At 59.9% G+C, this 26,953-nt stretch overlaps 1 protein-coding gene across 1 annotated transcript in view; it reads left to right on the plus strand.

Moving 5' to 3' along the window:
- Window positions 1-26,953, plus strand: part of CACNA1C (calcium voltage-gated channel subunit alpha1 C) — a 327,004-nt gene that overhangs the window by 184,881 nt on the left and 115,170 nt on the right. Inside the window, 4 exon segments of the mRNA XM_032473339.1 lie at window positions 4,829-4,987; window positions 10,814-11,010; window positions 20,030-20,133; window positions 24,014-24,186. Coding sequence (XP_032329230.1) covers window positions 4,829-4,987; window positions 10,814-11,010; window positions 20,030-20,133; window positions 24,014-24,186 — 633 coding nt within the window.

Here is a 26,953-nt window from a genome sequence, read left to right on the forward strand (position 1 = left end):
GTGGTGATGGTAGTGATGATGGTGGTGATGGTGATGATGGTGGTGGTGATGATGGTGATGATGGTGGTGATGGTGATGATGGTGATGATGATGGTGGTGATGGTGGTGATGGTGGTGATGATGGTGGTGATGGTGATGATGGTGGTGATGGTGGTGATGATGGTGGATGATGATGGTGATGATGATGGTGGATGATGATGGTGGTGATGGTGGTGATGATGGTGGTGATGGTGGTGATGATGGTCCTGCTATTTGTAACCTGTTTTCATTCTTTCTGCAAATACATTTTGAGTGCCTACTGTGTTCAGCTCATGCAGAAGGGTTTGGAGTCTTCTGTTTATTGTGGAACCACTGCAGGTTTGTGAGCAGGGCCTTCTTGGGGTGAGTGAGTCATGGGCCACCAATCCAGGTGGAGACAGTAAGGACCACGGTGGCTGCAGTGGGAAGAGCAGGGATGACAGATGTTATGGATAAAGAATTGTCTGCATTTGGTGAAGAAGTAGGCCAGGTGACTGCCAAGTCTGGGGCCTTCTGGGGACTGGTTTTAGGAAGGAGATGATGAGTTCAGTTTGGATTTCTTGAGTGTGAGGAGATGGTAGGCCAGCCCAGTAGAAGTACCTCGTAGGTTTATGGGTTAACATGACCTGAACTCAAAAGAGAGGGCAAAGAAAGTGTAGTTGCAAGTTTGGACTCACCCAGTGAGGTGACTGTTGAGCCTTTAGGAGCTTGGGAAGTGAATTAATTTCCTGAGAGAGAGCGTTTAGAGAGAGCCACATGGAGTGTGAAAGACAAACTGGAAAAGGGGAAGAAGGAGCTCTGCCCCCGACTTGGCGCATGAGTCCTCTCCTCTGGGAACCACTGTCGTGCTCCCAAGGCCAAGGCAGCCTCTCCCTCCTGTGCTTCCATGGCTCTTTGGCCACAGTTCATAGAACCATTACCACCCGCTTCTGCAGTAGCTGTCTCCACATCTGCCTGTCTGTCGAGCGAAAAGCCCCTCTTGGGCAAGGACTGCATCTTTTTGTCGTCGCAGTAGTCCCCAGACTGACAGAGGTGCAGACGAGGCCCGCCATAGCTTAGTGGCAGAGGAGCAAACTTTTAAAAGGGGGCTGAGTGTGGGATAGTTGTTGGCTCAAGCAAGAACCCTTTTGCCAAATCATCATTCAGCAAGCAGGCGTCTTTATTAGGTTCTTGCTGTCTGCCTGGCATCGTGCTGAAAAAGATGCTGTGTTGCAAAAGCAAATGGTTTGGGGATTTTTTCCCTCTATTAGTGCACGTATATTGTTCAGAACTGACGTGACAGTTCTTATTTCATTTTATCGAAGCGCAGCTCATCGTAGGTGAGCCTGGTGCTCGTGTGCCCACGGGCACCTGACAGCAGCCACCTCCCCTGCGACCTGCTCATTCACCCTGGCCTGGCCTGTCTCAGGAGGGCACTCGAGGGGAGACATGTTGCTGCGCTTTCCAAACTGGAACTGGAGCGGGGGAGCTGTTTCAGGGACAGTTCCGAGGAGTTGCTGCTGGGGCCCGGGCCCTGAGAGCCAGTTATGCACGCTGGGCCCCAGAGAGGGGCTCTGGCCCGGCACCTTCAGACCCCAGCCTGGGCTGGCTGTGAGGGTGGCAGGTAGAAGCTCTCCTGGACCAGCCTCCGGAACAGCTGGGCCCCCCGGAAGCAGGGATGGCCTGGCAGGTGCTGTGAACATGTGTCTCCACTTCACAGAAACAGATCGTGGGGGCTGAGCACCACGGTCCAGGGCGCACGGAAAGCATTTAGCACAGTCCTGCGGCCCAGGAACTGGAGCTGGGCCACCTGGCGCCGAATCCCCTGCTGCCACTCACCAGCCGTGAAGCCACAGGCAGGCCACTTAACCTCTCCAGAACCCGCTCTTCTCCTCCGTAAATACAGTTAATGACAGCTCCCACTGCAGCAGGCTGTGCCCGGGGAAACGGGGTGAGTCACTGACCCCCCTTAGTCCTCACAACGCGTTGATGGGGGCTGGGGACTGGGGGCCCTGGTTAGTGCTGCACCTGTGGGCTGAGTCCCTCTGAGGCACCTCCCCCGAGAGCTTGTTCAGCCGATGCTTGAATACCTCTGAAGACAGGGCGCCTACTGCCTGCCGAGCACCCGCTCCACGCAGGTCTGCTTCTTGGGCGGGTCCTGTTTGTGTTGAACCCGGATCTGCCTGGACACTTCCTGGTTGGTCCTGGCCCCACAAGGGGGGGATCACGTTCCGACCTGTGCTTTGGGGAGAGCATTCCAGCCACAGTGTGAAGACCGGCAGGACTCATGGCGGGAGACCTGCTGACCAACCAGGGACCAAAATGTCCAAAATACACCCCAAAAGGCTAACAGCGGTTCTCTCTGCGTGGTGGGGTGATGGAAAGTTCTTCCTGCTCCCTGGCGTCTAATTCCTCTGTAGTAAGTATTTCCCTTTTCCTCCACGATGCGTGTGTGTTATCAATACAGTAAAAGTTGTTCATACTTGTCTAGAATACTTCGAAGTCGAGCTGGCAGGACCTGGTGAGGAGTAGGAGGGAGGAGCCTGGAGAACCAGGGTTGGGTCCTGGCACTCCGGTGGGAGGTGCGGCTGCTGGACAGGGATGGAGGGAACGGAGCATCGCCTGGGAATTCTGACAGCTCCCCGATTGGTGGAAGGAGCCACAGGCGGCCTCGACCTCCTCTGGGCCTCTCTGCAGCCCCGCTGGTCATCTCCGCCTGGCCTGCAGGCCCTGGGCACTCACCTGTCCGTGTGCAGACCTGCCGCACTGAGACCACGAGCTGACTTTGTGCTGACTTCATGTCGGCGCATGCTCAGCATCGAGCGAGGCCTCAGGGATAAAATGGCCAGAAGAGCCCACAGTCTGTTTCCACAAGATGCAGCCGGACATGAGATGGATATACACATTTCAAACCCACTAATGCGTATGTAATTCCAAACTGAGACTCAAGCTCCAAAGGAGGGGAAGTGGTTCCAAGAAGACATGTAAGGAAGACTTCTCTGGTCTGGGAACATGCGGAAGGCTGCCCAGCAGAGAGATGCTGGGGCTGACAGAGGAAGTAGGGAATTATGGAAAAGCATTCCAGGCTGAGGGAATAGCACACACAATGGCCCTGTGGTGGGAAGAAGGATGGCATATTTGAGTCTAAAAGAAACGCTGGGTTTGGAAGTGGGCAGGAGGGGGTGGTGTGGACGCTACGACGGCCTTATAGGGCAGGAGGAAACCACCCCCCCGCCCCACTCTCCCTGAGAGTGTCCCTCTGGCTGCAGCACAGAGGGAGTTACGCATCCTGTCCTCCCCACCTCCACCCCAGTCCAGGTGAGGCTGTGGCACTGAGGCCTGAGAGTGTAGACCCTCCTGTCTGGGCACCTGGGCTCCCTGTCCCCTCCTGTGAGCAGCCCCCAGCAGACACCCCCAAAAGTTGCTTTGCAGCTCAGTTGTCACCCTCCCCGTGGCTCCACACGCTTGAACACAGTGTGTGTACAACTTGCTAGTTAATGGAGTCGTTTGAATCTGAAAGCATCTTACAATAATGGGAGGCTGCAAAGCGCTCTCATTAACTCACAGGTAAGGTTATTCTAGCCTTTCTCTTGGCCTGGTAGCTGGGGAGAAGTCCCCTAACGGGACTGTGGACACCGACCGCGCCTCTGATCACAGAGCCCCGGGGTCTGGGGAGGGGGTGCCCAGCCTTCCCTCATCCGGTGCAGGGGGTGGGGGGTGAGCACCCGGTGGAGCGCCTGGGGCAGGGGGAGGTGGAAGGGTGTCCGCAGCTGGTGGGTGAGTCAGAGACACTAAAAGTGCCCACGGCGTGGGATTCGGAGCTGGGTGTCCTGACAAACATGGGTCAGAGTGGCCTGCAGGACATCAGCCTGCCTGGGTGTGAGGAGGGGGCCAGCCCTTCCCCACTTCTCTCCTGGGACGTGGGGACAGTGCACCCCTGTTGGCTGAAGGCTTTCTGGGGACCGGGGTGATCTGGGGGGGCTTGCGGGTAACCACCTCTCCACCATTTGCAAATGAATACATGCAACATCTCCTTTAAACGAGGAACATCCTGGTGTGTTATTTACGGTCCAGCCTATAAAAGTCTGGGGTCCTTCTCCCCATAAACAACAGAATAACCTGCAGACCTCCAGGGTGTGCTGACAAACCTGCTGCTAAAGGACGGGTTGGATTTACTCTGTTTTTCCTGAGGGGATCTGCGTACTTAAAAAAATTTACTGTGGTAACACAGGCAAACCAGACGTCCCCGGTTTAACCGTTCTTAAGGGCACAGTTCCGTGCGATAAGCCAGCACCACGGCCGTCCATCTCCTGTTTCATCTCCCCAGCCAAGTGCCCCTCAGACACGAGAGCCTCCCGTGGGGTGTGTGAATGGGGGCTGTCGCCAGGCAGGTGCTCACCCAGAGGTGTCCAGCAGTGAGTCGGTTTCAGTAAAGCCAGCCCCACCCTCTGGGTCCCTCGAAACTAGGCTGCCCGTGTTTTCTAGCAGACAGCCAGCCTCGGGCTCCAAAGACCCCTCTCTGGGTGACCGGGGAGCCCCCCCCCACCCCAGTCTGCGTGGCTCCTGCGGCTCCAGGAGGAGGCTGGGTGGCCTCAGACGTGGGGCGTTAGGAGTTGGAGAGCCCGTGCCTCCCCTTGGAAGCACAGCAGCTGCCAGTCCTGCTGGGACGCGACCCCGAGGGATCCTGGCGGCAGCCAACCCGGGTTTCGATCCCCCGTGTGTCCCTCTGGCTCGGCAGCCCGGAGCCTCCGTTCTCTCCCTGGAGCTGGGGCGCGAGACACCCGGCCGCGGCGGTGTGGGGGCGGCGGCTCACCCGGCTGTGTCGCCGCAGGCCTGCAGGTGGTCCTGAACTCCATCATCAAAGCCATGGTGCCCCTGCTGCACATCGCGCTGCTGGTGCTGTTCGTCATCATCATCTACGCCATCATCGGCCTGGAGCTCTTCATGGGAAAGATGCACAAGACCTGCTACAGCGAGGAGGGCGCCGCAGGTGAGGGCGGGGCCGGGCGGCCCGGGGGGCGGGGCCGGGCGCCGCAGGTGAGGGCGGGGCCGGGCGGCTGCTTCCTCTCCCGGCTCTGATCCTTGTTCTCACGGAGCTGCGTCCCTGTTAACACAGCTGCTCGCAGGCCCCTCCAGCCCTGCTAAGCGCCGCCAGGCGCACGACGTCACTTAGCCGACTTTGAGTGTGTTAGGAACCAGAACTGCCCTGTTGGCTGTGCCTCTGTCCCCTTGTCCCCCGAGGGGCTGGTCGTCAAGTATCCTCTCAGCAGGAGGCACTTCCCCAGCCGGTGGGCTCTCCCACCAGCACCGTGGCTGCGTCTCCTTCCTGGGGCTGATCCTGGCCCCCGAGCCCCGTCCCAAGGCCCCACTCCCCGTCAGGCAGGACGGCCAGCAGCAGAGTCCTTTTCCTCAGGGAGGTTTGCTCTCTCTCCCGACTCCCGCAGCCCTGTCCTCCCCGAAACACCCCGCTCTGTGTTAAATCAGTGCATTTAACAAGCCACGCTGGTCACTGTCCCCCCCCCCACCCCCCGGCTAGGACCAGGGTTTGGACTTGTGGGGTGGGCCGTGCACCGTGGTCCCAGTTACTAAAATCTCAGCGTGACCACTAAAGAGTTAAGCACATTGACAAGGCTTTTAAACAGACATGTAAGGCAGGTTTACTCAAAACTGGTTGTAAAGATGCCCCTGGAGGGGTTGGCACCGTTACAGCTCTGTGACTTTTTTCCAGACAGCAAGGTCTTTCATCTTAGTTTTTGGCGTCTTGGTGAGAAAGGGGAGCATCCGCCCTGAGCGCTGTCGGGACACCTCACCCCCCGGTGTCCGCTGCCTCCCACCCCCACTCAGCCCAGGCCTTAAGTGGAAGCTGAGCCCTGCTGCCCTGGTGGGTGGGAGTTACACAGGAAGGATTATTCATACTCAGAAAACAAAGTGGGTCCCCTGACTTGTGTGACCTCGTTTGACTGGGCAGATTGGCTGGGATCTGTGACCACGGCCGCAGTCAAAACAAAAAAAATCACAGAGTATAAACCTGTAGTCACAGACTCGCACCGTTGTTTGTGCTTTTTGATGGAGGGTCTGTTTGGGAGGAGACTGTTTCTTCACTGCAGAGAGAATCTCCAAACTTCTTGAGTCATAATTATATGAAATAAACTGTTTTAAAAAAAAAAAAGCTCCTTAAAATGGAAGGAGTTAGGTCGTGCCTTGAGCTAAAGTTCTGAGATTCCCAGCCTTGCTTAGAGAAATACCCAGTACCCCAGTTGGCAACATTCTCCCCTTTAGTGCAAGTCCTCCTTTGGTTCGTCTCAAACTGTAGCTGCTCTGAACCAACAACTTTATGCTAATGTGTGCTTTGTTAGAGCTCCTTCCAAGACTTGCTAAGAACCACCTGTAGTGTGTCTGCAGCTCACACTGTTGTACTGAAATGAATGCTCATCTGCCGGTTTGACCCAGGCTCCTCGGGCGGGCGGTCACAGGGTGTGGAGTCACAAGGCACCGTCAGCTCAGTGATGTGGTGCTGTGGCTCTGACTGGGGCACCCCGAGTGGGGAGGGGGCGACGGTGGGTTCTGCGCTGAGCAGCCGTCCCCCTCGCTGAGCTGGGAGAACCGCTCCCACACTGCCCGTGGTTTCCATCCCCCAACGGAGAAACGGCAGAAGTGGGTTTTCAGTGGGTGGTAGGACCCTCTGAGGGTCGGTGCCTGGCAGCCTCAACCAGCAAGAGAAAGAAGGGCATGACGCACAGGGACTGGGACCCTCGGAGAAAAGGCTGCCACAGGTCTCAGACACCTTCAGTGGCCTCCCTGCTCTCAGGGAACCGACCAGAGCTGGCCTCGCCAACTGGAGTGGGGACCTCACTGTTGTCCATCCCTGAAGATAGACGTGACCAGGAAATGTACCTGAGTCGCCACCTGCTTCCCCCTCAAGAAAAATAGCCAGATTGCTTATGTGGTGGGTTTAACCTCCCTGCCCAGTTTGGAAGAGAAGTTGGCCCCAGTCATGGAAATAACTGTCAGCCCAAGAGCCAGGGAGGCCAAGGACAAACACCGGGAGACACGTTCCCGAGAGAGGAGCCCCGCCAGCCCGGCCAGGAAGGTGACTCGCGCTGTGTGTGTGGAGCCGGCGTCCCCGCTGGGCAGGGGGCCGAGGACACTGGCTGCAGAAGCCCTTCAGCCCAGTGCCCTGCCCTCGGGAGGGAGCTCGCTCACCTCCTCCTGCCGGACCCGCGTCTGAGGCCAGTCCCGGAGCCTCTCCGTCCCTCCCCGCCCAACACGATTCTGCCCACATGGACACCAGCGCTGAGGCAGATGGAGTGTCTGGGATCCGGGCGCACTCGGGGCCGCAGGGAAGAGACCGGGAACCTGCCGTCTTTGAAACTGGTCCCCTCGTGTTTGGGGGACTTTTGTACCATGTTTGGGACGGGTGGAGTTACTTGTTTGTTTCTTTGTTTCAATTTTAGACTTTAGATTGAATTACCACATTTTCTGCAAACTTAAATTATGCAAAAGTTGTGCGCTCTCGTCTTGACTTTTTCATGGAATCTACATCAGATTATTCTTACACCTTGAGATTAGGTTGTGTTCCTGTAGATCTTAGAATACGCTGGATTTGGACCCATGTTTCCTTTAAAAGCCACGCAAGAAAGCTGGGCCGCTAGGCTGCCCCCACCCCGGTCCCCTGCAGACGTCCGAAGAGGCAGTTTCCCCCAATCCCCGAGGCATCTGCAAGGCGCCTGCCTTGTTCCTCAACAGATACATCGCCATATGCCAGTGCTTTTTGTTTCTGGTTGTCCATCTGTTGGGTGGTGCTCCAAGCCAGGTCACTCTGAATAGCTCTCTCAAGCACAATGGTTACCCCTGAGACTGGCAAAGAATTGACTGGCAGAAACCCAGGAGTGAAGTCACTCTCATTCTGTCCAGGCCTTCAAGTTGGGGCCTAAAAAAGAAACTGATTTTTGTCTGCGGTGGTTCCTCCTTGGAAGCCCCGGATGGAGGCTCCCAGGCTTCCTGTTAGCGGCACTGCCGAAGCCGCTCCTAATCTCTGTCTCCGTGTTTTAGCACAAACTTAATTTGGACTTTCCAGGATGACGCTGCTTCTCTTCACTGTTTTGAGTCGGGGAGCCCACACCCCTTGGGTCCCCCTCCCACGTGGGGCCCCCACTCTCCCCCTGGAACGCACAGCCCTGCAGGAGAAGCCATCGCGAGCAGGCTCCTCCCCCCCTCACCGAGCGCGCGTCGCCAGGACCCGCTGCCCTGCGTGCTCACGTCTCCCAGTGTCGCTGCAGTGCTTTTTATAGGCTCCTATTTTAACCAGATCATTATTGCTTAATTGTTCTCAAATCTTTTTTTTTAATTATTGTTCAAGACAGACGGAAAACCCCGGAGGGGCCCCAAGCCTTCAGACCGTCTTTCTGAATCTCATCCTTTCTCATGTGTTAATGAGGTGGTGTCGCCCAGGGGCCATTTTCTTTCCCGTGCGTGTTAGTAACTCCCCCAGATGTGCTGCCCTCTCTTGAGGCCACTCAGGGCTCACTTGGGCCTCCTTCAGCTTTCCCTTGGGAACCGAGCAGCGCGGGGGAAGCTGTCAGATTAGCGGCCGTCAGCGGCGTCTTCCTCGCACCAGCAGCACAGAGGAGGGAAGAGCCGCAGGCTCCCCTCTCTTTTGTCACCTTCTCTTTGCCCACCTGCCACCGCGGCTCCGTCGAGTGCCTGGACACCACGCTCTGGAGAGCCGCCGCTCTGCCGGCGAGCACCCGCGGAATTTAGGATGTCTGGTTCCGGGTTTCCAGTCCGTCTACTCTCCACTTTTAGGTGCTTCGTGCCCACTTCCTTATGCAGCCCATAGGTTTGAGACGCACTTTTTAGTTTCCAGACTTTTCCAGTCTCTTGTTGTGTAAACTCACCTCCAAATCCCCAGAGATTTCAAAATTCCAAAAGTCACAAGAAACTGCGCCTGAGTTCAGCGACATGAAAGGCCCCCCCGGGGCAGACCCGGGAGTAGGGGGTAGGGGACGCTGTCGTCCCGGCGTTGGTTCAGGGACCAGGGACCCGCTTGGTCATCACACAGACTCACAGCTGGAAGCACCAGCCCCGGACGAGCCAGGACGCCATGCCGTTCACAGTGGCCCCAGCAGAGGCAGGCCCTCTGTCCCTCAGCGGGCGAACGAGCGGACGGACAGACTGCGGGGCTGGGGTGGGAGCAGGGCTGATGCAGACAGACCTGGGAGTCTGGGGCTACGTGGGCATTTTCGGTGGGTTGCAGTGATGGCCTGCGACTCTGTACATTTACTGAGAAGAGCTGAGCCGTCTGTGTTCTCTGATGAACTGTAAGGCCTGTAACTTCTATTTCTACAAAGAGAGAGGGGAAAAGCGGGCCTGTTTCTTCAACCACATGGCTCGAGTCCACGCCCCCAGCGTGACGTCTAAGTTAAGGATCAGTGTTTCTCCGCTGCCTTCCTTTTGGGAGGGGATGGTTTCAACTCAAAGCCACAAATCAAGAAACAGCCACCAAGCAATCGCCTCCCGGCAGAGGTGGCCCCCAGGAACCTTGAGGGGTCTGAGACCAGAGAGGACCTGGAGCCTGGAGTCTCTGAAGAAGGATGACCAGCAGGTTCTCTCTCAGGGACGCACGTTCGCTGTTGCTGGATGGAGACCATTGTCTGCTGTTTGAACCAAGGTTTATTCTGTTTATTACCGTTTCCTTCTGCAAACGCGAGATGTCCTTAGTTTCGCAAACTTCTGCGAATTGCACGCTGTTACCTCCCGCTGCTGGGACCGAGATTCTCTCGGTACTTCACCAGGATGGACATTCTTAGCTCAGCCAAGTCTTAGTTCAATCTACGCACAATCTCCATGCAAGAAGGTCTTACCTCGTGCGTCTCCTAGTGGCTCTCCCGCATGGGGGAACCAGCCACGGTGGATGTGGTGCTGCTTCCTGAAGAAGCCGAGAGTTCTGCGTCCCTGGGGGCCTCCTCCCTGTCACCCGCTGCCCCCTGTCTCCTCTCCCGAAAGGCACTAATGCTGGAGAGCAGAGGGCACGTGAAGGGGTCCCCACGACACGCACAAATGGCTGCAGTGGGGGTGTCTGTGCTCGGGGGCCGGGACGGAGACGGCGGGGCTCTCCCTCCGGCAGAACTTATCTTCCATCCTTCATCTGAGGGGGCGTCCACTCTAAGGTCACTTGCGTCCTGGTAAAGCATCATGTAATGGGTAAGGGACCCACGTGGAGTCAGAAAGTGTCACAGGGTGATTTCTGGCTGATTCTGTGGAAGACTCTCCCAGCCGACCCTCCCTCTGAACGCTGGCAACCAGAAGAAAGGAGACCAGGACTCACTTCCAGACTCCGGGGTGTTTTGTACTCAGAGTGGTTGCAACGTCGTGATTTTTTTGTTGGCCGTTGGCCGGGCAGCAGCCCTCCTGTCCCTGAAATCAGTGACCGAGGTTGCAATACAGCTTTACAACAAGTAGTTGTTACTACTTTTTTTTTTTTTGGTGGGGCAGGTAATTAGCTTTACCTACTTGTTTATTCCTAGAGGAGGTGCTGGGGATTGAACCAGGACCTCGTGCAGGCTAAGCATGCGCTCCACCACTTGAGCTGTGCCCTCCCCCTACAACGATCAGTTGAAAGCACTGACCTCCGAAGTCCGTGGCGGCCTAAAATGCGTCCCTGGTGCCTCGTGTTTGGGGGCGTGAGTGGAAGTCTGCTCCGTGTTGCTGTCACGGTGGCCGTTTGCCGTCCCCCCGGCTCACCCACCACTTTCCTCTCTAACATCTCTTGTTTCTCCCTCCCCTCCGCTCCTTCTCTTTCCCCCGGCCACTCGAGATGTCCCGGCAGAAGACGACCCCTCCCCCTGCGCCCTGGAGACGGGCCACGGGCGCCAGTGCCAGAATGGCACGGTGTGCAAGCCAGGGTGGGACGGGCCCAAGCACGGCATCACCAACTTTGACAACTTCGCCTTCGCCATGCTCACCGTGTTCCAGTGCATCACCATGGAGGGCTGGACCGACGTGCTGTACTGGGTACGTGGCGGGCCGGCAGGGCCGGAGCCCGGGGCTCGCACTCTCCCCCACCCCCACCCTCTCCTCCACCCGCCCCCTGGAGGCGTGCTCCCATGCATACCTGGATGGAGTGGCTTTGACTTCTTCCAGGTCTTGCCCGAGAAACCACGCATGAGACTTTCACCTAGTGAGTCTCCGCCCACCAGCCCAAGACAAGCGACACCAGGGGTCTCCCCCAGCCCCTTTGGGGGCTCCTTCCCTTCTCTGTGTGCCCTGCCTCTGTCCCCAAAAGAGGCACTGTCCCCAGGAGGCACAGTTACCCCCTTCTGGGGCCAAGGAGGAAACTCTAAGAGGAAGCCCTTTGTGCTGGCGCGGGCAGCGTCCTGGCGTGTGCTGTTGTGTTTTTACGTCTCACGACAACCTTCCCTGAATTACAGCAGAGCAGCCCGTCCGACGAGCGCACGTGATCGTTCCCACTGCTGACAAACCACCCTGCTGGCTGTGAGATGCTCATTTAGAAATGCGGCTTCTCGAGGGTCAGCCGGTCAGCCGTCCGTCTCCTCTCACCTTAAAGGTGCCCCTTTCTGCCCCAGCAGCCAGCACGGCTTTGCCAACTCTCACGTTGCTGAAGTGCCAGCTTTTCGGACAGCCTGTCCCATAAGCAAACAGGCCATATTTGATCTGTCTCCGTCTGGCAGAGTCAAGTTCATTATTTGTGGGACCTCCAGAAAAATGCCATTCTTTGCAGTGTCTCCCACGTCAGTGCAAGGAGTGACTTGCCAGAGCCCAGCGCTGTTCCCAGCATTTGGGTGGAAAATGCTCGTTGCCAGGCTTGAAAATACCATCGCACCCAGAGTTCTGCAGATAGTCAAATTGACTTGGCCATCCCCAAAACCACCCAAGAGCCCACTCGGGGAGGGGGGGGTGGATGCCTTCCCAGGAGCGCAGCTGCCAGACCGGGAGGAGTTAGCGCCAGGAGAGGTGCGGCCCCCTCCTCGACCAGGAGGCGGAGTTCTGGAACCTCGCAGAGACGCTCTGTGAATTCAGAGCATTGCAGCTTCTAAGTTGTTTTTCAACGATTCCAAAGCCCTCTTCTCCCAATTTTGGGGTTAGAGTCATCAGGCTGAGACCCAGCACTGCCGTGAAGTGTGTACCTCTCTGCAAGGGACCAGCTGAGACTTGCCAGGGGGCCTGGGACCCAGCAAACAGGATGGCACGTTCCTTGCTTGCAGGGGTGCCCAGGTCTCGAGGATTCAGACATAACAACGTACAGTTCAGACGAAAACCTGGGTCTGGGGGAGCCAGCTACACTAGACTGAACCGTGGCCTCACAGTGGCCATGTTGTGACCCTTGCAAAGGGGACAGAGGTCTGACCACCCCTCCCTCAGACGAGATGCAGCGACAGGCTCACACGCAGGAAGAACTTGGTTCTGAATAATCTGAGCCCAAAGCGGAGGAGCTTCCTCTGTCTGGGCAGGCTGAATTCCCTTTTGCAAAGCAGGTCAAATCCCAAAGTGGCCCTAACTGGTCCTTCTTCCTTGGCACCTCCTGCAGCCCGGCGGCTCCTGCCTCTGGGCCCCAGCACACCGATTGCGGGGAACGGGGCTCAGGAGCCTCAAGCCTGTGCCTTGAGTTGCTATGGAAATGCCTCCCATGGCGTTAAATGGAGGGCAGGGTGGCGGTGGGTGGGGGGGTGGGGCTGGGGGGGATACGTATAATTTACTTTGCTGACAGCCCGAAGTATTTTTGTGCAACTCCCCCCCCTCTCCCCCCAGCAGCCAGAGGTGACCCAGGAGGCTGTCGTGATGACAGCCAGAGAGGGGGTGAGAGGGGCCCACATGGCAACCACCAATTTCCAGCAGCTGCGCTTGCCTCCCGCTCCCGCCCCCTGGGGCTGGGGATGTGGGGGGGTGCCGGGCTGGGGGTGGGGCAGAGGAGGGGCGGTGAGGGGCCGGCCCCAGGCCCACGGCCGCCTCGCTCTGACTTACCCAACATCTTTTGAAACAACTGTGCTGTGTGTGCATGTGTGTGCACATGTGTGTGCGTGCGTGTGTGTGTGCACACACACGCACACACACACATAGGGAACTGAAACAGGACCTCTCGTGAGCATCCCCGAGGGAAGCACCTCTCAGCCCAAAGCGCCTGCTTTCGGCCCAGGTCTCTGCTTGTCACTGTCCTGCGGCCACCTCTCCCTCTGCCTTCCTCCCTCTTTGGGACTCCTCCTCCTCGCCGCTCTGCCTGCATCTCCAAGCACACAGACTCTCACAACTCAGTGTGCTTTGGCATGACACCCACAGCCTGCCAGACAGGGAGAGGGCACCCTCCCCGCCCCGCCGTGGCCCCAGGAGCGCGCAGTCAGGCCCCGCACCTGCATCTTAAGGCCCCAGGAGACGGGCTCCGACAGCCCTGGAGTCTCACCGACTGAACCCATGTGGTGCTCTGGCTGGGCCCCGGCTGGGAGGCGGTTCTGCGGAAGGCGGGGTCTTCCCTTCGGGACTGCGTTTCCCTCCAGTCCAGGACGCAAGTCCGGAGGACGTGGGGAGGGCGGCTGCAATTTCGGGTGTAGCAGTGACTGGACACCGGAAGCTGGTCAGGTGCTCCTGGGGAGCGAAGAGGCCACTAAAGTCCCAGAGGAGCGGCTGTCGCCCAGTGAGGGGTGGGGGTGGTCACCCGGAGCGAGGGGTGGGCTCCGGCCTCCTCCTGGGGCGGCATCTCCTAACCTCCTACCTCTGGTTTTCATCCCACGTTTGTGATGTTGAAGAGATAGTGGATGAAGGGCACAGTCAGGCCTGGTCAGTAATCCTCGGACGTCTCCTCGGCTGGTAAAGCCACACGTTGGGACCGGCCTGAACCAGCACCCCCTTACCTTGCACCCCGCTCGTTCCAGGGGCCTGTGGACGACAGAGAAGGCGTGGGACGGGGCACTCGGAAACCAAGCCAGAGCTCGGGCTTGAGGGAGTGACTTCCTTGGGAAGTGGCTTCTTAAGCCAAAGCCTCTCCATTTACCGTCAGAGTGACCACACCCCTTAAAAGTAACAGGAGAGTGATCGTGTATAAGTGTCGGCTCCTGGGGAGCAGCAAGGCGCCGGGGAGGGGAGGCCCTTCGCAGCACCCCCGCAGTTTCCACATCTCCTTTCGGGCGTGTTGTGACCCAGTGCCGCGTGGTTCTGGGCTGCTCTCTCGTGTGCTGTGGGCTGTGCTCCTGAACCAGGACAATTGTAGGTCCTCAGACACCGTCTGGAGCTGGAGTCGCCTTGAAATCTGAGCAGTCCTCCCTCCGCGGTCACACCATCCATGCATCAGGGCTCAGCGCTGACTTCGTGCCCAGCCTGGGGATGGCCCTGCTCCCGGGGACGGAGCCGCGTGGCCCAGAACTGGGGTTGGGACCCCTGGCGAGGCCTGGGAAGGGGCTGCAGCCAGTGTGGGTGCCGTGCGGAAACCCAGGCATCCAGCTCCTCAAAATCTCAGTCCCTGGACAGCTGTCCATCCGGAGGCTGCTGTCCACCTCTGCCCACGGTGCCCTCTGATCCAAGCCCCGAGGTCGCTGGGCCCCCTCTGGCCCATGTCCCAGACTCACCTCCTCCACCGACACCCCGGCCCCTCCTTCCTGAGAAAACCTTTCATTTTCCCCCACTGGTTTCTCCATGAGCAGTCCTGATTTTTTAAAATTAGGAATTCAGCTTAAAAATAAGATCAGAAAGAATATTAATGAGTGTATAGAGGAGAGATGTGTCTATGGTGTTTCTGCTTCAGTTTGGGTTTAGCTGGAGGCCTTGGGAACGAAAGTGTAAGGTTTTAACTTTGCACAAGTCAGCTGTCAGCTCCACACACACACATGAGGACATGCTGGGAGACCTTCCTCCCAGACACAAGTACATGTACAGGTACGCACACACAGACACCCACACAGGTACACCCACACAGGTACACACACAGACGTACACACACGGACACACACACAGGTACACACACACACAGGTACACACACAGACACACACAGGTACACACACAGACACACACACAGGTACGCACACGCACAGGCACACTCAGGTACACAAACGCGGGCACATGCACAACACACCATCTGTGGTCTCTGGTCTTGGCACTGCTGAAATCCCCCTTGTTAATGACGAAGGTCCTTTACATGCAAGCAGGTGGAATTCAGGCATTTTACCCTGTTTTCTGCCACTGCATTTCCACCTCATTTCACCACAAATACGGAAAATGAGCCTCTGAAGGCATCAGGCAAGCAGAGGTGGGGGAACTGAGTTCTGCTGATGGCCTGAGAGCCATTCGAAGCGCAGAGCTGAGGGAAGTCCTCCAGTAGCCCAGAAGCCGCGTCCTGGGCTCCCTGACGGGTGTCGGGGGCAGGCATGTTGGGCTCCCAGCTCCCTGTGGCCCTTAACCTTGACTCTGCCGCCCCAGGGAGAGGGGCACCCACTCAGCGCCCTGCCGCGTTGAGCAGAGAACCGGTTACCTACACGGCAAACTGGTGGTTTATAAACACGTTGAGAAGGAGAATTCATATCTATCAAAGCTATTGTCTGTTTACTTACGAGGCTTTGTTCCATTCCCTTCACTGGCGTTAGACGAGTCCTAATTACTCGATTATCAACTTAACAAACATTCAGTGAGCACTGACGGTGCCCCCAGGTGTGTGCTCGAGGGCCTGGGTCTGATTGGATAGATGGGGACACGCCGGGGAGCGTGGCTCACACGTGCACACACACGCACATGCACACGGCCGAGCTCAGTGAGCGCAGGGAGAGCTTCCCAGAGGAGGCGGGGTTTCGCTGGCCTTGAGCCGGTCAAGGAGCAGGCGAGAAGGAAAAGCAGCTTTGTAACACTTTGGGAGACTGGAGAGAACCGTGCTTTGGGGTCTCGACAGACAGGAACAGCCCGGCCGCCCCTGGGTCCTCACCAAGAGTCCGCGAGGCCCACCCTGGATAACCGGCATCCGCAGGCCTCCACCCCACTCCCCACGTCCGTGCGGGATCCCCGCTGAGTTTCTAGGAGGGAGGTTTTAAGTCGATGGAGGAGCTGGTTTTGTTGGCCTCCTTCGCGGCCGGCCTGCTGGCATCCCCGCCACGGTCTGGGCTTTCCTGGTCAGTCGGCAGGGCCGGGGCAGAAGGGGGTCGGGTAGGACCTACTCTCCGGCTCGCTGCTCCCCAGTGACCTCTGGGGGGACCGTGTCCCACAGGCAAGGTGACAAAGGCCATCGCCCGGGGCCCCGGCTTTTGGGGCAGAGCAGACCCCACCCTCTGACGACAAGGCTCTGGGCTCACACCTCCTGCCTCTGAGGGCAGGTGACAGCCTCCCGGCGCCCAGCCCGGGCTGCCCAGACTTCGGGGGCCGCCGGGGCTGCGCCTTAGCGGAAACTTGGCGGAGAAGGTGCTGAATGTGGAGGCTCCCAGGGGCCTGCCCGCTGGGACAGACGGAGGCCCTGAGGAAACAGGGCTTCTCCTGTTAGGGGAGGCGTGTGTGTCGAGGCTGAGGGTTTGAGGCGGTGGCTCCCCTCCAGAAATTGGACGTGGGCTTCAGAAGGTCTTCCGTGCTTCGCCTTCAGTGCTCCCTGAGCTCCGGGCGCGGGTCCTGGGAAGAGCTGGGTATGGGTTCCAGCAAATGCTCTGTCTCCCTGCTGGTCTCGGCCCAGGGGCCCCGTGGCTGCCAGTGGCGGACGCCAGGTGCCCCTCTGCGCGCCTCCCCTAGGAGGGACCTGCGGACCTTCCGGCGTCCGCGCTTCAAGAGGACCTGTCCTTTCTTCACCTCTAAATAAGGAGGCCAGCAATCTGGGTCATTTTTTAAAATACGGCTTTATTTATCCTTGTCTTCTAAGTGGCCCCGTCCCCGCCGACTGAAGTCATCCGTCTCACTGCCTTGGGCGCTGACCTACTTCCCGGCCACCGGGCGGAGGCTGGCTGCCCAGTCGGCCCCAAAGCAGGTGGAAGAGGCAACAGTGAGAGAGAAGCAGAGGCCGGAGCCAGGCAGGCCGAGAATCTCCTCTGGCTGCTGGGCACAGCTCGGGGGGCTGTGGAGGGGCCCCAGGACTCCCGTGGAAGCCCCCTCCCCATACCTGCCACCCCACCCTGACCCTCTGAGAGGGCCAGCCTGCAGCCGAGGCAGAGACCAGAGAGTAGGACGGGGCCTGTGAGGCCGTGCGTCTCCTGGGCGGGACCTTGGCTCTTCATGGGCTGTCTGGGGGGCCCGAGGTTCTACAGGAGTTGTGGGGTCACCCTGAGGCCGTCTGTGGGTCTGAGATCTGCAGCTCCAGCCATCTGAGGTCCCGGTGATGCTGCGTGTGGCCCAGAGAAAAGGACACTCAAACTGCACAGGGGCCCCAGGAAGCCTCCGAGGCGTGTGGGCGCCTGAGTCATCAGAGGTGTGTGGCCCAGAGGACTATGTTTTCTGTGAGCTTAAATGTTCACAAAATGTAGGGCACAAGGAGTAGTCCGGAGAGACCTCCCTCAAGGAGGCTGCTGTGGCACCAGCCCTCCCTCCCCGTCCCCGTCCGCCCAGCTCTGGGGGCAGTTCCACAAGGTGGCCCATGGCCAGCTGGCCGTGGCTTCCACAGGAAGGTGGGGTCTGCGCCTGGGGAGGAGCCAGGACCTGCCCGGGACAGACCCCTCTGTGCTGCTCACGCCCACTCGCAAGCAGGGAAGTGCTTCCCAGTGGGGTGGAGCGGCTGCGTGACGGGGACACGGCCTGGTGCCCACGGTGCTGTGTGCCTTGCCCATCTCTGCCGAGCAAGGATCCAGCCTCACCAGCTCTTCCCGAAGGGCCCACCTCCCAGCAGAGGAGGAGGGAGCACTGCCCACCATCACAGGCAAGACTGAACCTTGGAGAGGAAACCGCGAGGACTGTGGATTGGATGCCACAGAAGCAGCCACGGGTGCCCTCCTCCTGCCTGGGCTGCTCCCCCCACGGCTGTCACGGCGGCAGGACAGTGTCCTGTACGCAGCAGGCACTTGTGAACCTGGTTGAACAGACGCAGACCCCATGTGATGGCTACTGAGAATAAAGGATCGGGTCACGTCCCGTCATAACCCGTGACACATGCCTGGCTCCCCGGCCCTCAGCACCGTCACCCCACGGCCCCTGGGTCCTGAGCCTTGTGTTCCCCTCCTGGGAGTGAGCGCATCTCTGGACACCTTGCACAGTGGTTTCCTTCACAGACTTGGCTCAGACGATGACCTTCTGATGAAGGAGGCACCCAGCTTGGACCCCCTCTTGGCCGCTGCTGTGCTGGGTGTCCAGTGCTCAGCCTCCGGGAGACCCTGGCCCAGAGGAGGATGGCCACACGCCACCGGCTCTGCTTCCAGCGATCGCCAGTTCCTGGAGCCCCTCCCGCCTCAGGACCCCTTGGCCTCCAGCGGCCTTGCTGCCCGGCCCCCTCTCCCCTCAGTGGCCCCTGATGCCAGGTCTACCCGGGCCCGCCCAGCCTTGCCCCCGCTGGCCCCGCAGCCTCACACTGCGGCCTTGCTCTGTGCCTGTGACCGTGAGCACCCGAAGCCCCACAGCTGCACCCCCACCTGGCATCTGCTCGCCTGTCCCCTGACTGGCAAGGGCTTCCCGTGTGCCGCGAGGCGCCCAGCACCTGTGAAGTCCGCCGTCCACACGGCAGACATCCCTGAGGCCCACCTGTACGAGGTGCTGCTCGAAGCACGTAGGGGCACGGGGCACGCCACACGGCCATTTCCCGGCAGCTTGCCCCCCAGCCCGGGAGACAAACGGTGCACAGTGGTGAGTGGACCACAGTGAGAAGGTGCCCAGAGCCGAGTGAAAACAGGGCGGGCCACATGGCCCCAGGAATGCGCCACAGCCTCGCCGTGAATTGGGTTGAATTGTGACCCGGAAAGTGGGCGCGTCAGGGACCCTTCTGTTCCCACTGCCTCCACTCAGACCAGCGACCCCAAGGCCAGGGCACAGGCAGGTGTCTGTACTGCGGCCACCTTGGGTAGATCCTGCCAACCAAGTTCTCGTAGCCCCAGATAAACACACATAGATTTGGAAAGGTCGTGCTGGGATGTGACGCCTCACCCTGTCGGCACTTCTCAAAGGAGACTCCAGCTGTCCCGCCGACCTGGGGCTGCAGCCCGTGTCCCAGCGCGCCTGACCCTCCTCAGGCACCTGTCAGGCCGGCTACTCCAGCGCACCTGGCATCACCTGGGGCGGCTGGGAGTCCACGCGACTCTGCTGCGGGTCCTCGGCCGGCGTGCGGTGCCCAGAGGTGTACAGGGAATCACAGCCTCCGTCACGTCGTTGCTTCTGAGCCTGGGGCCGCAGAGAGGATGACGAGAAGCAGGGGTCCCCGACCTCAGCTCACGTCAGACTCGCTGAGGGGCTTGTGAGAACTCGGGGTGAGGGTGTGCCGGTCCGGACTGGTCCCGGGCTCCCACTGAGGCTGACGTTGCTGTTCTGGGACCACACCTCAGGACCGCCGACGCGGACCATTCAGGAAGCTCGAGCACTTAGCCAGTGCGACATCTGTTTGGAAACTCAGGGGCACGAGACCTTCCACGGCGCCTCTGCGATCTGATGGGCTGTAGGGCAGGGACCGTCCCCCAGACACATGAACCCAAGCGCCCGTCCTCCCGGCCGTGGCCTGCGGTGCCGTGAGGCAGCTCGGTCCCCCCTCGAGGAAGTCTCCTTCCCACGCACGCGTCCCCGGAGGTTCTGAGCCCCCAGCTTGTCCGTGAGAGCTGAGGCCGGGGTCCTGGGCACGGTGGGAGACCTAACGGCCACATGAACCCAAATGAGCAAACCACCTCTTGAGGTGACCCAGCTTCTTAGACACGTGACTAGAAAGCATTGGAGAAAAATTCCGCCCCACAAAACAGCGATAGTGAGGGCCTAGAGACTCCCCCCCACCCCTCCGAGGCAGGGCCCGCACGGTGCTCACGGCCCAGACGGGTCCCGAGCGCTGAGCTGGGCGAGCGGGGCAGCGGCCCTCCCAGCCTCATGCCCCCCGCTTGCCTCCCTGCCTCCTCGCTTCCGCCCTCCGCTTTTCTCTCTCCTAACTGTCCTTCGTCTTTCCAGATGCAGGACGCTATGGGCTACGAGTTACCCTGGGTGTATTTTGTCAGTCTGGTCATCTTCGGATCCTTTTTCGTTCTAAATCTGGTTCTTGGTGTGTTGAGCGGGTAAGCTGCTGGTTTCTGTGTCCTCTCTACGACGCAGCTGAGCAAGGCCCCAGGCCCTCTGTATCCGTCACCAGGCCCAGGAAGAACGCCAAAGGCTTCCACTCGGCCGCCGATTCCGAGCCTTGGCTGGGCAGGCCTCTTGGCCGCTGACTGACCGAGAGGACCCCGGTCCCGCCCGGGGCCGGGGGGCGCGGGGCCGTGCTCGGCTGCTCGCTGGGCTGCACTAACTGTGGTTCGTTCTTCTAGGTCAATGATGCCGTGGGAAGGGACTGGCCCTGGATCTATTTTGTTACACTAATCATCATAGGGTCATTTTTTGTACTTAACTTGGTTCTCGGTGTCCTTAGCGGGTAAGCAGGACCAAGGAAAAGGTCTTGAATTTTCCATTTATTTTATTTACTCTGTCTGCTCCTCTGGCTTCGTTCTTTTCTGACTCTGATGAACCTGGGACTCGGGTCCCCCTCGGGAGCCTCGAAGGGATGTCCTTGGCCTGGCTGGGCGGAGGGCAGACGTACGAGGGTGAGCCCACTGGTATGGGCTGCGGCGGGAGGTACCCAGGCCCACCTGCCTCCAGCCAGCCCTGCCCGCCCCAGCAGTCCAGGTGGGCAGGGCACTTCTCCTGGGCCCCCAGCAGCCGGGCCTCTTGGGCGGGAAGGGCTTGGCCACAGGATTGGAGATTTGGCCTGGGTGCTTTCCACCCGAGCAGCAGCCTGGCAGCTGGGCACCTGCCCGGGCTCTCCGGCCGCAGTCCCCGCAGGCTAGCAGTGACGACTCAGTCCCCCTCACCCTGTGTCCCCTGGGCCAGGGCATGACGAGCTTGAGCTGCAATGCAAAGAAACAGAACAGACTGAAATTCGATTTCTCTTTGGCTCTGGTCAGACTGAGCAGTCCCTGTCTTTCTCTGAAAGACGTTTACAGCCGTGGATCACTGGAGAACAGAGTATGCTTCCCTGTAACTTTGTCCCAGTGTAAGGCCCACCTAATTCCGGCCTTCACTCAGGTGAAGCTGAAAAGTGGCCGAGGCAGCATGTGACCGGGGCACCGAGCAGCCCTGGGTGGCCACCTCCGGATCCCCCAGCAGCCACGCCAGGGCCATCACCTGAAGGCTCCTGGTGACATTCGGCCACCTCGCCACGTGGGGGAGGGCAGCTGCTTCGAGGCTTTCCTGCACGTCCGGGGACGTGAGTGTCGGGGAGTCGGGCAGAGGAGGGAAGCGCCTCTTGAGCGCTCTCCCACCTCTGGCTGCAGCCACCGCCTCACAGAGGGGTCGGGATCAGTCTTAGATGTGGGAGAGGGCAGACCCCACCTCCAACCCTACCCCTTCCCACGGGCGGTGGTGAGAGGTCCCATCACACCGGACCTTTGCCACGTGCTCCTCTGTCTGGGTGAAAACGACACACAGGACCACAGACGCCCTGGTCAGCTGCCTGGAGGGTGGGAGGGTTTTCAGTCTGTGTCCAACACAAGAAAATGCCCTGTGTTCATGGTGAACCATCAGGAAAAGCACTGAGAAATCGACCCCATCACCCCACTCGAGGCAGAAGTTTGGAGGTTCCAGCTCTGTGCTTGCTGGATGCCCAGTGTTCTTACACGTTCGTCACCTGTCTGAGCAAACACGGGTCATAAATAGCACGACCTCTAGGTGGCTGTGATGGAGAGAGGCCACTTACGTCCAACACTTGGCCCACAGTGACGCTGTCATACAGGGGCGATGGTTCACCTGGGGGCTGTCAGAACGGATTCACTGAGTAGAATCGACACACGTGACAACCACAGCCCTCTCCTCTCAGAGGGGAGGGAGGGAGCCCAGAGGTGCCCAGCGGCCTGTGCAGTGTCCCCTCCGCTGGGCAGTGTCAGGACCAGGCACGGCCCAGCTCCCCTCTTCTTGACGCTGCCCAGTGGACGTACGTTGAATGATTTTGAACTGGGACAAACCCAGAGCTCTGAACCTTGAAGAGGTGTGTTTCCACATTCCTCCCCCGAGATCAGGAGCAAATCTGACACTACGTCCAGGTCACCCTTCCCTACTGCAGGCTGATCCCGGCTCGGGAGAAGCCATTTTATAACAAGAACTTGAACTCTCTGCAAAGTCGTCCAGAAGAGCCACAGTGAGCCCTCAGCTGTGTGGTCGCCCTGCAGCCCAAACCCGCTCATGGGAAGGAGCAGGGTCTGCAAATGTGCGTTGGCAGGAAGATGGTCGGGGGGCCTGGAGCTGCAGTGAGGGGTGATTTGCGGGGTGCTGTCTCCGGAGGGCAAGCCCACGGCCCCGGGAGGAGTGGCGGGCACAAGGGCAGGGGCCTCTCTGCACGCCCGCTGGTGCCTGACTGCAGAAGGAGGCAAGGCTTCCATCCACATCGTCAGCTGTCAGTCTGACTCATCCCTGGGAAGGAAAAGAGGGTCCTGCCAGTTGGCAGGAAGCCCAAGAAAGAGCAAGTTCAATCTGATTAGAACTGGATTAAATCAAAATGAAGAAGAAAATTGTATCCCAACGGGAGCGTCGTGAAGGCAGCCGTTGAAGGAACGTGTCCCCACCTCCCAGGGAAATGGACCCTGGACCACTGCCAGCCCTACCCCCCCCCCACCAAAAGGGGTGATGGTGAGACCCGTGCCCGCCGCAGCGAGCACAGACCCTGGATGGCGGGCGCGGGGCCTTGCTGTCCTGCGGCTTCTCGGTGTGTCCTCCTTCCCAAGGCGCCCGTCCCGTGGAGCCTTTGCCTCCTACAGGAGGTCCCTTCAGGGCGGACTGTGCAGCCTCCCGCCGCGAACGAGGCCTTAACTGCTAGGGAAGGAGTCGTGTCTCAGCGAGTGGCCACGGTGCCCAGTGCACCTCACACGCCCCCGAGGGCCCATTTCCCGGGGCTGCACGTCACAGGCAAACGGCTCCTATGCACCTGTTTTGGAAGAAAAGGCACAGACTTGCTTCGAGAGTGAGAGCCAGGCTCTGTGATTTCCCGCGGGGCCGCCAGCCCCTCCTCGCTCAGAAAGTGAATTCAAAGTCAGAGAGGAAATAAGGACGGAGTCAGAGAAAATAGGAACTAGCCACTCCCAGAAACCGTTCACTGGGCCCCGCTTCCCGCAAGTCCCAGTCCAATTCCAGTTTCCACTCGTTACCACTTTAAACTGAACGCACCATTTAACTCCTGTATCATCTGGATTTTGTGTGTTTTTCCATCCTGGTTAGTTTCCTTTTTTAACCGGAAGGGCAGCCCCAGGACATTTTCTTGTGTTTGGAACCTCTTGCTTCCCTGCACGTGGGGAAGCACTTTCTGTGGGTTAGAAGCCCGTCCAGGCATGCTCCGGGCAGGACGATCCCTGGGAACGAGACCCGGGTTGAGGAGAGGGGACCTCCTGGGTCTTCGTCGGCGGTGTGCTGGGAAACACTTAACCACTGGCCCTTTGGGGGGGAAAAGCCCTGATTTGTAGCAGCTGATCCCCACTATGCGGTCCTGAGCCGCCACGGAGGCGTCGGGGCTGCGCAGAGCCGTGCGGGGTGCGGGCCGCCGCCCAGCGCCAGCCGCAGGCCCCCGTCGCCCCGAGTCCCGTGAGGGCTGCCAGCCGCCGCCCGCTACTGGGGGACGGGAAGGCATGTTCCGTAGCTGGTGGGGGGCTCGCCTGCTGCTGGCAGAAGGCGTTTCCGGGTCGTTGGAGGACATTTGTCACGAGAGGCAGAGCCTGCGATCATGACCCCGAAGAAGGGGAACTGGACTTGGTCCACCCTGGACTCCTGTCCCGAGTCAAGAAGGTCCCCTTGGGTGGCTTCCCCCAGATCAGACCTGGGACGGGCAGAGCGCGGTCGTGCAAAGTGGGGGCCGGTGGGTGGGCTTCCCGTGCGAAGCCATTAACCCCTGTTCCCTCTTCTCCCTGTCCGCCCTCTCGCCAGAGAGTTTTCCAAAGAGAGGGAGAAGGCCAAGGCCCGGGGCGACTTCCAGAAGCTGCGGGAGAAGCAGCAGCTGGAGGAGGACCTGAAGGGCTACCTGGACTGGATCACGCAGGCGGAGGACATAGAGCCCGAGAACGAGGACGAGGGCCTGGACGAGGAGAGACCCCGCAACAGTGAGCAGGGCCTCCGCCGGGGGCGGGACGGGGGCGGGGCCGGATGAGGAGAGAGCCCCCCCCCCGCAACTGAGAGCAGTGCCTCCGCCGGGGGCGGGGCAGGGGCGAGGGCGGGGGCGGGGGACTGAGGCCGGGGGCGGGGCCGGGGCTGGGGCTGAGGCCGGGGGCGGGGCCGGGGCTGGCGCTGAGGCCGGGGGCGGGGCCGGGGGCTGGGGGCTGGGCAAGGAGAGCCGCGGGCGAGGGCCCCATCCTGGGTCCCGCCCCCGGCAGCACCTGTCCCGCGGGTGACCGTCCTCCCCATGATTGAAGCCAGTCACGCGAGTGAGGCGGAGGCTCTGGGCCTAAGACAGCAGGGGCTTTGCCAAGATGGGTCTTCGCCTGTCACTTGGACGTCCTCTTCCCGAGCAGGGGCGGGCGTCCTGCTCCGGGCTCCTCCGGAGGGCACAGCCTCCACCTGGAGCCCCTGGAAAGCGGGGTCCGGCCCCTTCCAGGCACCCCACGCTCTCACGGGGAAGACAGCCAGGGGTTTCTCTTGAGGAGGTTACAGTCGAAGGTCCGGGGACATGCTAAGGGGAGGGCTGGGGGCCGAGAGGAGCCAGACAGGACCTAGACATGCTATAGACATGTAGGCATGTTTTAGACATGTAGGCATGTTGCAGGCATGTTACAGACATCGGGTTATTCACGCTGAGCCCAGCCCCTCCCGCTGGGGCTTCCTGGGCTGGTGGTTGGAAAGGTTTTGCTGGGATGGTAGTGAGTGTGGTCGGCGCTGCCCACTCACAAGTGTGGGGATGGTGGTGGATCGTGCAGACTGGGGCTCCTGTTTGGAAGCCTGGCAGTTCTCAGAGGTGGGCCCTGGACCAGCACACCGGCCTCCCCTGGGAACCTGGGCTCCTCTTCAGAGCTGAGGACTGAGGGGGGCCCAGGGCCCTGTGCGCCGCAAGCCCCAGGTGCCGGGGGTGCAGGGTGACCGTGAGAGCCCGTGGGGTGGCTCTCACTGCTCTGTCTCCTCCGACCTCCCTCTCTGTGACTCTGACCACCCTGTCCTCCTCCTGCGGGGTCCTCCCCTTGCGTGGTGCACATTTGAATGGGGTGTCTCTGGGCAAGGAACCGAACAGGTTAAATAGCCAAGACACTTGCTGTGTGAGGTCAGGCTGGAAGGGCAGGAAGCCAGAGACGCTCTGGGGTGAGCTCAAGCCACTGCGGCCCAGAGGCTGACAGGAAGATGGGTGTCCAGTGATGTGTCCTCACGGAGGCCGGGAGGGCCAAGGGACGTGTGCACACACGTGTGTCCTGACCCGTGCATGTGAACGTGAGGTCTCCCCTCTCGGCACCCGTCACGCCCCACGTGCGCACGGTGCCCCGTCGGTCTCCGGGTGTCCCTGCTCATGAGTTTCCCAGCCCTGCCCGGGGCTGGGGAGGAGCAGGTGGAGGGGAGGGAAGAAGATGTCAGTGCTAACAGAGGGCAGTGTCTCCGTCCCTCTCAGACTCGGACTGAGTACCTCCACCGGCGAATCCCTTTCGGGTAACTGCTTAGGGCGCAGATACAAAATAAGACACATGACCGGGGACTGGCTACCATGCGGTTTAATAGCCTAAGGTGGGAGTCACACTCTGCTGAGGAGTGTTGCAGGTGGGAAGAGGGGCCTCTGACGGAGGCAGCGCCCCGAGGGCCTCCCTGGGAAGTGCTCTTACGCTGCTGAAGGGCGGTGGGCGGCTGGTGGCGGCGCTGAGAGGTGTGTAAACCAGCGAGCTGGCCCGGGAGCCGCGGGGGCACTGCTCTGACGCCCAGGAGCTGGCATTTCGGCCCTGGCCTGCACCCTGGTCAGGGCAGGGCCCCAGCCCACAGCTGATGGGCTGAGCGTGTTTCTTACGTATCAGTAGAAACATGCGTGTCCGCTGGCCGTGAGCATATGGTGGCTGTCCACAGAGACACAGCTGCTCGGCTGTACCCCGAGGACAGGCATGCTGCCTCCCTGCCCCGCCCAGAGGGAGGGCTCTTTGCCGCTGGACATATCACCTGGACTAGGCCCTCTACCCCCGCTTCTGGTCCAGCTTCAGGAAGCCCATAATGAGCCACCTGCCCTAATGGACCGAGTCTCAGCCTGGATGTCCCTAAGCCCAAATATGGATGAGATCTGGCCAGAGGCCTCCATTCCTCCCCGTGTCCTCTTTCCTTGTGGCTGGAGGCGCCTGGGGCGGGCTGTTTGTCCTCAGCCAGCCTGGTCCTCGGAGGACGGAGTGCAGCCTGCCTCGCCCACTGGGGAGATGATGTGGGACAGTTCTGGGGGCGGGAGGCAGGGGTTGAGTGTCTAAAGAAGCCAGAGAGAGTAAACTACAACCAGGCGGAGAGCCGAGTGTGCCGCTTGGGAGCGGGGCCGGGAGGCAAGTGCAGGGGCAGGGTCTGCGGGGAGGCCGGTCAGAGGCAGGGTTGACGTGATTAGATTCTTAGGGAACTGCAGCCCACTGGGTGTGCGGGAAAGGCAAGCCCATGGCTCAGAAACTACGTTGTTATCTTCAGAATCTCATAGTTTGCCCTCAAATACAAGGGGGAAATGCTGCTGGAAATTGTGTGTGTTTCCATCAAAGTAGCGTCTTCATCTTTGAAGTTGCTGAGAGACTGCAGCACAGGGTATCTGCCAGTTCTCTCCAGCTCCAAGACTAAGCAGCCTTTTAGGGAAAAGGGGGTTACCACTCTTCACCGTGGCTCTGGCAACGTCTGCCTGTGCCCCAGGCAGGACCCCAGGTGGCCCATGGTGCGCCTCAT

This window comes from Camelus ferus, chromosome 34, assembly GCF_009834535.1.
Source record: "Camelus ferus isolate YT-003-E chromosome 34, BCGSAC_Cfer_1.0, whole genome shotgun sequence".
NCBI lineage: Eukaryota > Metazoa > Chordata > Mammalia > Artiodactyla > Camelidae > Camelus > Camelus ferus.